The 10,752-nt window shown below is 46.8% G+C and overlaps 1 protein-coding gene across 1 annotated transcript in view; it reads left to right on the top strand.

Moving 5' to 3' along the window:
• The first annotated feature begins 9,250 nt into the window (after positions 1 to 9,250).
• Positions 9,251 to 10,752, top strand: part of TRIM23 (tripartite motif containing 23) — a 37,195-nt gene continuing 35,693 nt past the window's right edge. Inside the window, exon 1 of the mRNA XM_063454070.1 lies at positions 9,251 to 9,366. Coding sequence (XP_063310140.1) covers positions 9,265 to 9,366 — 102 coding nt within the window. The 5' untranslated portion in view covers positions 9,251 to 9,264. The remainder of the gene's footprint in view (positions 9,367 to 10,752) is intronic.

Here is a 10,752-nt window from a genome sequence, read left to right as displayed (position 1 = left end):
CGCGGTCCTCGTCACGTGACGCGGCTCAGTCTCATTGAGTGCATGTTTACAGGGTGGGGTGTTACTGGCTGATGTGTAAAAAGGGACACTGCAAGCATAGTGGATACATGTATTCATGGTTTTCATAGACTGCACATCCAGTGGTTGTGGGAAGAGACATGCTTTTGGATGTCTGAAATATCACAGTCACCTTTACATACCTCCCAACATTAAAAATGGACAGAGATTAACACTTTAATTTTAGGGGTATGAGTGGGGGTGGCCAAGGGTGGGGCTGTTTTGAAACATTTTAGGTTACTTACTAGTAATTACTGTAAATAAAATTGAATTTACAGCCACAGTTATTGTAGTTAACTGTGACACTTTACAGCATTGTTGCTGTGGTGCTCTGGTATACATTCAGACACACCATAAATATAGTGTTCCTACCTGGGTGTCCACGAATGTCCCATCTGATGCTTTACTTTACGACCAATAAAAATCTTATTCGTAAAAAAAAAAAAAAAAAATAGAGCTCCTAGAAAAAGACATATTTGTGCCCAAAATAGGGACTGTTCCTCCTAAAGAGGGACACTTGGCAGATATTTGACAAGCCTCCTTAACATTTTGTTTGTTTTTGTTTGCCCCTTCTAGACTGGTACAGTCTCCTCCTCACTGTATTTTTGTCTCTGGAGTTTATTCATGAAACACATTGTTGTGTATAGAAAACTAAAATCATATAATTTAGGGTAAAGGTACTTCATTGGAAACATTGTTCAATAAGCTATATGAAAAGCTTAGATTTTAAAATATTACGATTCATATTTTATTTCACTACCTTTAGATTATAAACTTGTTGGAGCAGGGTGCTCGTCAACCTATTGTTCTTGTAACAGTTTGTAATTGATTCATTTGCTGACTTATTGTTAAGCGCTGTGGAATAAGTTGGAACTATATAAATGCCAATAATAATAATAAACGCACTGTTTAGTGAAAATCCAGAATAACTATTGCAGCCATTATGTTTGTATATATTTGCTGGCAATCTGATTAAACAAAATAATTGAGAACGTTTATTCTCTGAAAGCACCACTTTGCTATCTTTGACTCCATGAAGAGATTTGTCAAGGCAAAAATAGATACTATTTTGGGACAAAGTGCTAAATAAAGAACAATCACCTTGAAAACCTATAGAATTGACTTTCAGGTTTTAACATGTTTGCAACCAAAAAAGCATCTGGTTTGCCTTCATAAATCATCCCCATGCATGTTATCTGTCTCTATCTGTCCATTTATTACAGGTTTCACTAGCCACATCCAATTTCTATGATGTAATGGACCAAGCCTATAAATACACAGGACAGGTCACGTCTTCATTAGTTTATAATTGACTACATGCACCTACTTCCTAATACATCATTCAGAGTGATTTAGAGATAAACTGTTTCAGTTGAATATTCACTAAATGGTAAAATATGTAAAATTGACAAGGAAATTTGAAATGTTAGGTCAAAGTTGCCAAGTTGAAATCACAGCTAATTTGAATATTGTTTTTTATAATACTACTCATTGTAAAGTCTGTGAATGGTTATTCTCAGGCAAAGACGAGAAAGTCTGTGACAAGGGTTCGTAGTAGATACAAATACTAGACCTGCAGCTATTGCAAGCCAATATTTCATATACCCAATGGTGGGATTCAGCCAATTAGCACAGGTTCGTGTGAACCTGTTACTAACATTTAACAAGTTCGCTGAACCGTTAGCGAAGCCGGCCCCCACCTGGAGCACAGAAATCACTTGTCAGATTGACAAGTGCTTTCTGCGCTCCCTCTGCTTGCAGTCAGTATGCGGCTCCATAAGGGAATCACCTCCCGCACCACGTATTATTATTATTATTTTTTTATTTATATAGCGCCATCAGATTCCATAGTGCTGTACAATGGGAGGACTAACAGACATGTAATTGTAACCAGACAACTGGACGTACAGGAACAGAGAAGTGGAGGGCCCTGCTCCATGAGCTTACATTCTAGAGGGAGTGGGGTATAGTGACACAGAGGGTAAAAGTAGGGGTAGGTTGTTAAAAAAGTATTCACTAAGGGCTTAGTACAGTGATGGCGAACCTTTTTGAACCCGAGTGCCCAAACCGCAATACATGCCAACTTTTTTTCCTTAAAGTGACAACACAGCAATTGCGTGTGTGTGTGTGTGTGTGTGGGGGGGGGTACGTGTGTGTGTGTGGGGGGGGGTTGCATGTGTGTGTGTATGAGGGGGCTGTGTAAGTGTGTGTGTGGGGGAGTGCTGTGTAAGTGTGTGGGGGGGGTGCTGTGTGTGTGGGTGTGTGTGTGTGAGGGGTGCTGTATGTGTGTGTGTATGAGGGGTAATGTGTGTGTGAGAGGGGTGCTGGGCGGGGGTAAGGGTGCTGTGGGGGGTAGGGGTACTGCTGGGGGGGTAGGGGTACTGTTGTGGGGGGTAGGGGTACTGCTGGGGGGTAGGGGTACTGCTGGGGGGGAAGGGGTACTGTGTGGGGGGTAGGGGTACTGTGTGGGGGGGTAGGTGTACTGCTGTGGGGGGTATGGGTACTGTGTGTGGGGGGTAGGGGTTCTGTGGGGGGTAGGGGTACTACTGGGGGGTAGGGGTACTGTGTGTGGGGGGTAGGTGTACTGCTGTGGGGGGTAGGTGTACTGTGTGTGGGGGGTAGGCGTACTGTGTGTGGGGGGTAGGCGTACTGTGTGTGGGGGGGTAGGGGTTCTGTGGGGGGGTAGGGGTACTGTGTGGGGGGGTAGGGGTACTGCTGGGGGGAAGGGGTACTGCTGGGGGTGGTAGGGGTACTGCTGGGGGGATAAGGGTACTGCTGGGGGGATAAGGGTACTGCTGGGGGGATAGGGGTACTTCTGGGGGGTAGGGGTACTGCTGGGGGGTAGGGGTACTGCTGGGGGTTAGGGGTACTTCTGGGGGGTAGGGGTACTGCTGTGGGGGAGTAGGGGTACTGCTGTGGGGGGAAGGGGTACTGCTGGGGGAAGGGGTACTGCTGGGGGGAAGGGGTACTGCTGGGGGGATAGGAGTACTGCTGGGGGATAGGGGTACTTCTGGGGGGATAGGGGTACTTCTGGGGGAGTAGGGGTACTGCTGGGAGGTAGGGGTACTGCTGGAGGGAAGGGGTACTGCTGGGGGGATAGGAGTACTGCTGGGGGGATAGGGGTACTTCTGGGGGGATAGGGGTACTTCTGGGGGGGTAGGGGTACTGCTGGGAGGTAGGGGTACTGCTGGGGGGATAGAGGTGCTTGGGGGGGTAGGGGTACTGCTGGGGGGGTAGGGGTGCTGTGTGTCGGTATCCCCACCCCTCCCTCCTTCTTACCTTTAATGAAGTGGGGGGGGGGGGGGGGCGGCACAGCCATCCCTGGTGGTCCGGTGGTGGTAAGCACTGCAGGGGGAGGGATCTGGGAATCAGCTCCCCTGTCATCGCGCGCGAGGCTGTGTGAAGCATTGCCATGGTAACGCTCGGCAACGCTCCACACAGCATCGCGCGGGAGGACAGGGGAGCTGCATCACAGATCCCTCCCCCTGCCTCCCGACCCGGAAGCAGAGTAGGCGCCTGCCGTTTCGGGCAGGCAGGTGCCTACTCTGCATTGATGGCGAACCTGTGGCCCCGTGCCCACAGAGAGGGCCCGGCGTGCCACCTGTGGCACGCGTGCCATAGGTTCGCCATCACTGGCTTAGTAGGTCATTTTTGACAGTTTCAGGAGAGGAGTCATGGAGGGTGGGGGATAAAAACCTGCTAACAGTTTAATTGATATGCTTTCTTGAAGAAGTGAGTTTTCAAAGATTTTTTGAATGAGTGGAGACTGGGTGAAATTCTTACGGAGAAGGAAAGGGAGTTCCACAGTAGAGGTGTAGCCCTGGAAAAGTCTTGGAGGTGAGCATTAGAGGTGGGAGTTCGGACAGAGAATATACGTAGGTCTTTGGCAGAGCGTAGGGGCCTCGACGGGACATACTTGTGTATTAGGGAGGATAGGTAGGTTGGAGCAGCATTATGTAGGGACTTGTAAGCATTTTGTAAGTTGTCCTGTCAGATTTATTCTTGTTGATGAAAATCAAACAGAAAGAAGTTATAGAGAATGCAAAATATGCTAGCTAACATTTTTGTTCATTTTTTTTTGTAATTCTTTATTTTTCAAGTGGCAGAATTTACAAGCACATGAATGTTGTGCAAAGGTAATGCATGGGATTATGCAAAAGCCAAAGTTCAAACATTTCAACGGTACATCATTATACATAAAAGTTTGGAGAGAAAGGGTTGTTGTCTGGTGGTACAACTTTAGTTTCTTTCTATGCAGTTCTGTTCTGTCAAGTTTTTATACAATTAAAGAAAGCTAAACAAGTTTGAATGCAACTGTAGGTAGCATTGGAACAGCAAAAGAAGCAGAAATTGAAGGTTTAAAAAAAAAAAAATAAGAAGAAAAAAATTAAATTATAAATAACCTTATGGGTGAAGTGTGGTAGAGAGGCTCTGTCTGTTGGAGTCTTCAATGGGGTTGTAGGGGGGATAGGGGAGTGAATAGGCGTCCCTGACCTTTGTGGTGTGCGGCCTTTTGGTGTTGTGCATGTTTCCACGCTTCTTTCATAATTATGATTATGATTATGGTCCCCATGGGCTATGTGTGTTTATGTGTCTTTTGTCATGGTTGGTTACCTGTCTAATAATTCTACTGTCGATTCGATCCTTCCTTTTTATTGGGTTAATAGGGTTGGGTTCAGGTTGGGATTTTGGGAGGGGAAGGGTGGTTTCAGTTTGATTTGTGAATCGTGGTGCTCGGCCTTGACTCTCTTGGGGTCTTAGTTTCTTAAGTGGCTGTGGTGGGTTCCATGAGCCACAGGTCCCATATTTTGTTACAATGTGTTGTGGTGTCGGTGATTGACGGGACTGTGGGCGAACCCCAGTGGGTGGCTATGGCTCTTCTAGTGGCCAAGGCTAGTTTGGCTAGTAGTTTGTTGTGAGCCCGTGGTGTGCCTTCTAGCGGTTTGGATAGTAGCCATAGCCATGGATCCTTTGGGATGGAGTTGTGTTATGTGTGGGCATTCCCACCATAGGTGGTAGTATGTCGCCTTTTGACCGCACCCTTTCCAGCATCTATCCGAAGTGGAAAGTCCCATTTGCTTGAGTTTTAACGGAGTGAGGTACCAGCTCATAAGAGTTTTGAATGCCTGCTCTTTGTGGGTAACGCATATCATTACCGTTGCTGTGGCTTCCCAGATTGCAGTCCAGTCTGTGGGGTCGGTGGGGGGTCCTAAGTCCCGTTCCCATGCTGAGGCATACCCTAACGGTTGGGTTTTTGTCGCCCTGAACAGTTGTGCATATGTTGTAGAGATCTGTTTTTTTTGTATTGGGTCATGGATACATGATTGTTCGAAGGCGGTGAGGGGTGTAAGTCTGGCTTGTTTATATGTAGGAGTTTCCAGTAGGTTTTTGATTTGCAGATAGCGGAAGAAGTCGTGTGTGGTGAGTGGTCTGGTTTGTGGTAAGTCCGTGAACGCAATGATTTTTTGGTTCTGGAAAAATTGATATGTCCTGATTAGGTCATTGTCTTCATAGTGTGCGAAATCTTTTGGGGTCATGCCTGGTGTGAAGTGTTCGTTTCTCAAGATTGGTGTCATGGGTGAGGGGTCTGACGTGAGTGCATGTTTTATGGAGAGTTTGTTCCAGAGAGTTATAGAAGTATCGAGTGCCGGTGTGGTTTGTGGGTGTTGTGGTCTTGCTCGCTTTGGTACCAAGATATAAAGGGAAGGAAAATCCTGGCCAAACAGGTCGTGTTCGAGGTCTGCCCATCTTTTTAACCCTATGGGGGCGTGTAGTGCCTGAATCTGCGCTAGTTGTGCTGCGTGGAAGTAGTGGAGGAAGTAGGGTAGGCCGAGGCCCCCTGATCTTGTCGGGAGATAGAGGATGTCCCTCCTTATCCTTGTGCGCCTGTTGGCCCATATGAATCGGTCAATTTGTGTTTGTAATAGTTTAAAGTCTTTGTTTGCTACTTGAACTGGTAGCGTTTGGTATAGGTATAAAAATCTCGGTAAGAGATTCATCTTTATGCATGCCACCCTTTCTAGCCAGGAGATAGAGTGGGATTCCCAAATTTTAAGGTCGGCCTTCGCTCTTTGTAGTAGGGGGGAATAGTTGAGTCGGTATGTCTGGGAGACGTCTGCTGGTAGGTCGACACCCAGATAATGTATGTGCGTGGGGTTGAAGTGAAATGGGTAGTTAGTTTTTAGTGCTTCAAGGTCCTCTTGAGGGATTTGTACTGGCAGCGCTTCTGTTTTATCCAGGTTGAGGCGGTAGCCTGAAACCTGTGAGTATTTGTTTATGGCACGCAACAGTGGCGGGAGCGAGTTAGTTGGATCTGTAATGGTGAGGAGTAGGTCATCCCCATACCCCGCCACTTTATATTCTTCCTTTCTAACGTGTACGCCCGCTATTGTTGGGTTCATACGTAGGGCTTGAAGTAGGGATTCCAATGAGAGGGAAAACAGGAGCGGGGAGAGGGGGCAGCCCTGTCTTGTCCCATTAAAGATGCGGAATGAGGGAGGTTGGGCGTTCGGGATTAATAGAGTCGCCTCTGGTGCTGAGTATAGGGTCTTGAGCGCGTTTAGGGTTGGGTCATTTTTTTTATTTTTAATTGTTGATTTACATTTTTTAAATATGTACACATTCTTTTTAGTACACAGGATCTACCTACTGTGATATAAATTACTTGTGTGTGGGAGAGGAATCAAAGCTTGGATTATTCCTTTAACCCCTTAAGGACCAAACTTCTGGAATAAAAGGGAATCATGACATGTCACACATGTCATGTGTCCTTAAGGGGTTAAATATTTACAACATATGGTAGGGTAAACATGGTTATGTGTGATGTCACAAACTTTTTTCACTTACTTGATGATATCATGAAACTCTACAACAAATGGTGCTATAAAAACAGGCCTACCTGCTTCCTGATTTTGTTCCCAGGTGCCTCGCATCTAAGTACACCATGAAACTGTCAACAGCAAAAAGGGGCAAAAGAACGATTCAACAACTTGCGTCACTGGCATACCAATCAAAACCCTCCCTTCCCTGTCCTGCTGTATTTTGTAGCTAATCACAAAAAATAAAATAAAATAAAAGTTAAGAATGGGTGAATATTGTCAGAAATGTTCAAAACATAAGAAAAGGTTTTTTCAATAAACTGAGGTGAAAAGGCATGACCTCAAACCTGTATTCCTAAAGCTATAAGGCCCCTGTCCCTAGTTATATACAGGTCCCCACCCCTCTCTGTAATAAAAATGAATAAAATCAAAGTTTTACTTACCTATTTATAGCACTGAGGCTCCATCTGCGTTGTTCAGCGCTCAACCACCCAGGATGTCATTGAGGAGGTATGGTCTCCTCCGGTGATAATTCGATCCAATCCAATGCTCCTCATAGAGGACCACTGTGGACCTGATGTGCATGTTCGGCAAACGCCCTGTGCGCATCCAAGCTTCTGCATAGAAAAATATTGCATTTAATGCTTTCCCTATGAGCTTCTGCGTCATGTGATGTGAAGTTTTACTGTAGCAAGCATGTCAAACTCGCGGACCAAACGCCGCATGCGGCCCACAATGAACATCTTTGCGGCCAGGCGAGTCGCGAGTACATGCTTGGTGTTAAAGCAGAGTAGGCACCTGCTTTCTCCACATTGCAGGTGCCTACTCTGCTAAAATGTATCCGGTCGGGGAGGAAGAAGGACGCTGGCGCTCAGTCTTACTGCTCCTCACTGCTCCCTCGCGCGCGCCGTTTGTAGTGATGCCGGGTGCCGGAATATGATGTCATGTTCTGGCAACCGGCATCAGTAAACTGTGAGCGAGGGAGCAGTCAGGAGCAGGAAGGAGATCACCAGATAGAAGATCCCCACTGGACCCCAAGGAATGATGTGAGTGTGTGCAAGAATGTTTAAATGTGTCTGTCTGTCTGTCAGTGAGTGTGTGTGTCTGTCTGTGTGTTTGTCAGTGAGTGTCTGTCAGTGTATGTGTGTGGGTGTCTGTTAGTGTGAGTGTGTGTATGTCAGTGAGAGTGTGTGTGTGTCTGTGTGTGTGTGTGTGTGTGTGTGTGTCTGTCAGTGTGTGTGTCTGTCAGTGAGTATGTGTGTGTCGGTCAGTGTTGGGTTGGCCGCGGCTAGACAGTGAAGTACCTGGAGGTACACGGAGGCACACAACGCCGCGTCACATTCTGACGTGAGGTCGACATGGTCCACTTGCACAGGTTTCAAGAAGTAGTGGGAGGATCTGCTTTGACACAGGGTGCGGACGGGGCCATTTGGGGTATACCAGAGGCCGGACTCCGGAGTCGCATACTGGCAGTGGCAATGTGAGTGGAGTCTGCTTGTTGGCTAGAGGGGGGTGCTGGGATTTAGTATATGGGGGGGAGGGGGGGACTGGGATTTAGTTGAGGAGGGGGGGACTGGGATTTAGTTGAGGAGGGGAGGGGGCTGGGATTTAGTAGAGGGGGGACTGGGATTTAGTAGAGGGGGGACTGGGATTTAGGAGAGGGGGAAGGACTAGGATTTAGTAGAGAGAGGGGACTGGGATTTAGTAGAGGGGGATGCTGTACTTTTCAAAATAAACTTTTTTTTTATACTGTACTTTTCAAAATAAACGTTTCTATGAAAATTTAAGGTTTTTTTTGGGTTTTTTTCGTGGCCCACATAAACTTAAACCTTGTTTATTTGGCCCGTGCTAGACTTTGAGCTTGAGATGCTTGTACTATAGCATCTATAGTAAGACAATCACTAAAGGTAGATTTAACCTTGCAATGTAAACACACAGCAGTTTCTAAACAACTACAATGTTTTACATTGCAGGGTTAAAAGTACAGACCCACTGCACCTGGACAAATTCCTTGAGATAAAGTGGTCTATAGAATCCTTTTAAAAATGAATGAGTAGTAGAGCAGCTATTTGCCCACATTAAATATGGCGCCCACTCTGACTGACGTAAGATAGGTTCTCACCTATCTGTGGCATAGGTTGAGTTCATTGTTGCTGCAGGGCTTTGGACGATACCAATAATATGGACGTGTTACTAGTAAAACATCTAACGCTTCCCTCTCCCCGAGTAAGGTGTAGATACGAACTTTGACTATACAGTTAGTGCTATTTCTTCGTATTCCGCCAGCAGCCGTGCTTTATTTCATGGTATTTGACATGGATGTGGTCCTGGTCTCTGCTCACAGCTCTCTGACACCCCCAGCCGGTGTTGGTATGGCCTGCCTGTCAACATGGCTGTCGCATCAGCTGCTGCTGTAAACAGGCACGGCGCAGCGGCCAGGATGGAGGGTGTAGGGCGGCAGAGCCGCACCGGGCCGGGGGGAGCTGTGAAGGTGAGACTGCGGACTAGAGCAGGTGTTATTGGTGGAATATAACCCTAATCGGTCAGAGGCCGCTTGTATGGGGCCTGGACCCCCTGCAGGCATCACATCCCATGTTATGTGTCTGTCCATGGACTGAGCTGCTTTAAACAATGTCTGTCCATGGACTGAGCTGCTTTAAACAATGTCTGTCCATGGACTGAGCTGCTTTAAACAATGTCTGTCCATGGACTGAGCTGCTGGGGTCTGATACTGGGCATTAAACCATGTCTGTCCATGGACTGAGCTGCTGGGGTCTGATACTGGGCATTAAACCATGTCTGTCCATGGACTGAGCTGCTGGGGTCTGATACTGGACATTAAACCATGTCTGTCCATGGACTGAGCTGCTGAGGTCTGATACTGGGCATTAAACCATGTCTGTCCATGGACTGAGCTGCTGAGGTCTGATACTGGGCATTAAACCATGTCTGTCCATGGACTGAGGTCTGATACTGGGCATTAAACCATGTCTGTCCATGGACTGAGGTCTGATACTGGGCATTAAACCATGTCTGTCCATGGACTGAGCTGCTGAGGTCTGATACTTGGCATTAAACCATGTCTGTCCATGGACTGAGCTGCTGGGGTCTGATACTGGACATTAAACCATGTCTGTCCATGGACTTAGCTGCTGAGGTCTGATACTGGACATTAAACCATGTCTGTCCATGGACTGAGCTGCTGTGGTCTGATACTGGACAAATAACCATCTACAGCTATTACTACACTGCCACATATTGATTTATGTAACTTTCTTGGAGCTTTGTGCTATTTCACATCATTCCTAGTAATATTATAGCAAGGTGGCATGTGCCCTACTGCAGTGTTACTAGCCCTACCACATCATTACTAGCCATACCACATCATTGGCCATACTGCAGTGTTACTAGTCCTACCACATCATTGGCCATACTGCAGTGTTACTAGTCCTACCACATCATTGGCCATACTGCAGTGTTACTAGCCCTACCACATCATTGGCCATACTGCAGTGTTACTAGCCCTACCACATCATTGGCCATACTGCAGTGTTACTAGCCCTACCACATCATTGGCCACACTGCAGTGTTACTAGCCCTACCACATCATTGGCCATACTGCAGTGTTACTAGCCCTACCACATCATTGGCCATACCGCAGTGTTACTAGCCCAACCACAGCATTGGCCATACTGCAGTGTTACTAGCCTTACCACAACATTGGCCATACTGCAGTGTTACTAGCCCTACCACATCATTGGCCATACTGCAGTGTTACTAGCCCTACCACATCATTGGCCATACTGCAGTGTTACTAGCCCTACCACATCATTGGCCATACTGCAGTGTTACTAGCCCTACCACATCATTGGCCCTA

Source organism: Pelobates fuscus, chromosome 5 (assembly GCF_036172605.1).
Source record: "Pelobates fuscus isolate aPelFus1 chromosome 5, aPelFus1.pri, whole genome shotgun sequence".
Taxonomy (NCBI): domain Eukaryota; kingdom Metazoa; phylum Chordata; class Amphibia; order Anura; family Pelobatidae; genus Pelobates; species Pelobates fuscus.
The sequence above is the reverse complement of the archived record's forward strand: the minus strand, read 5'-3'. Positions and strand labels throughout refer to the sequence as shown.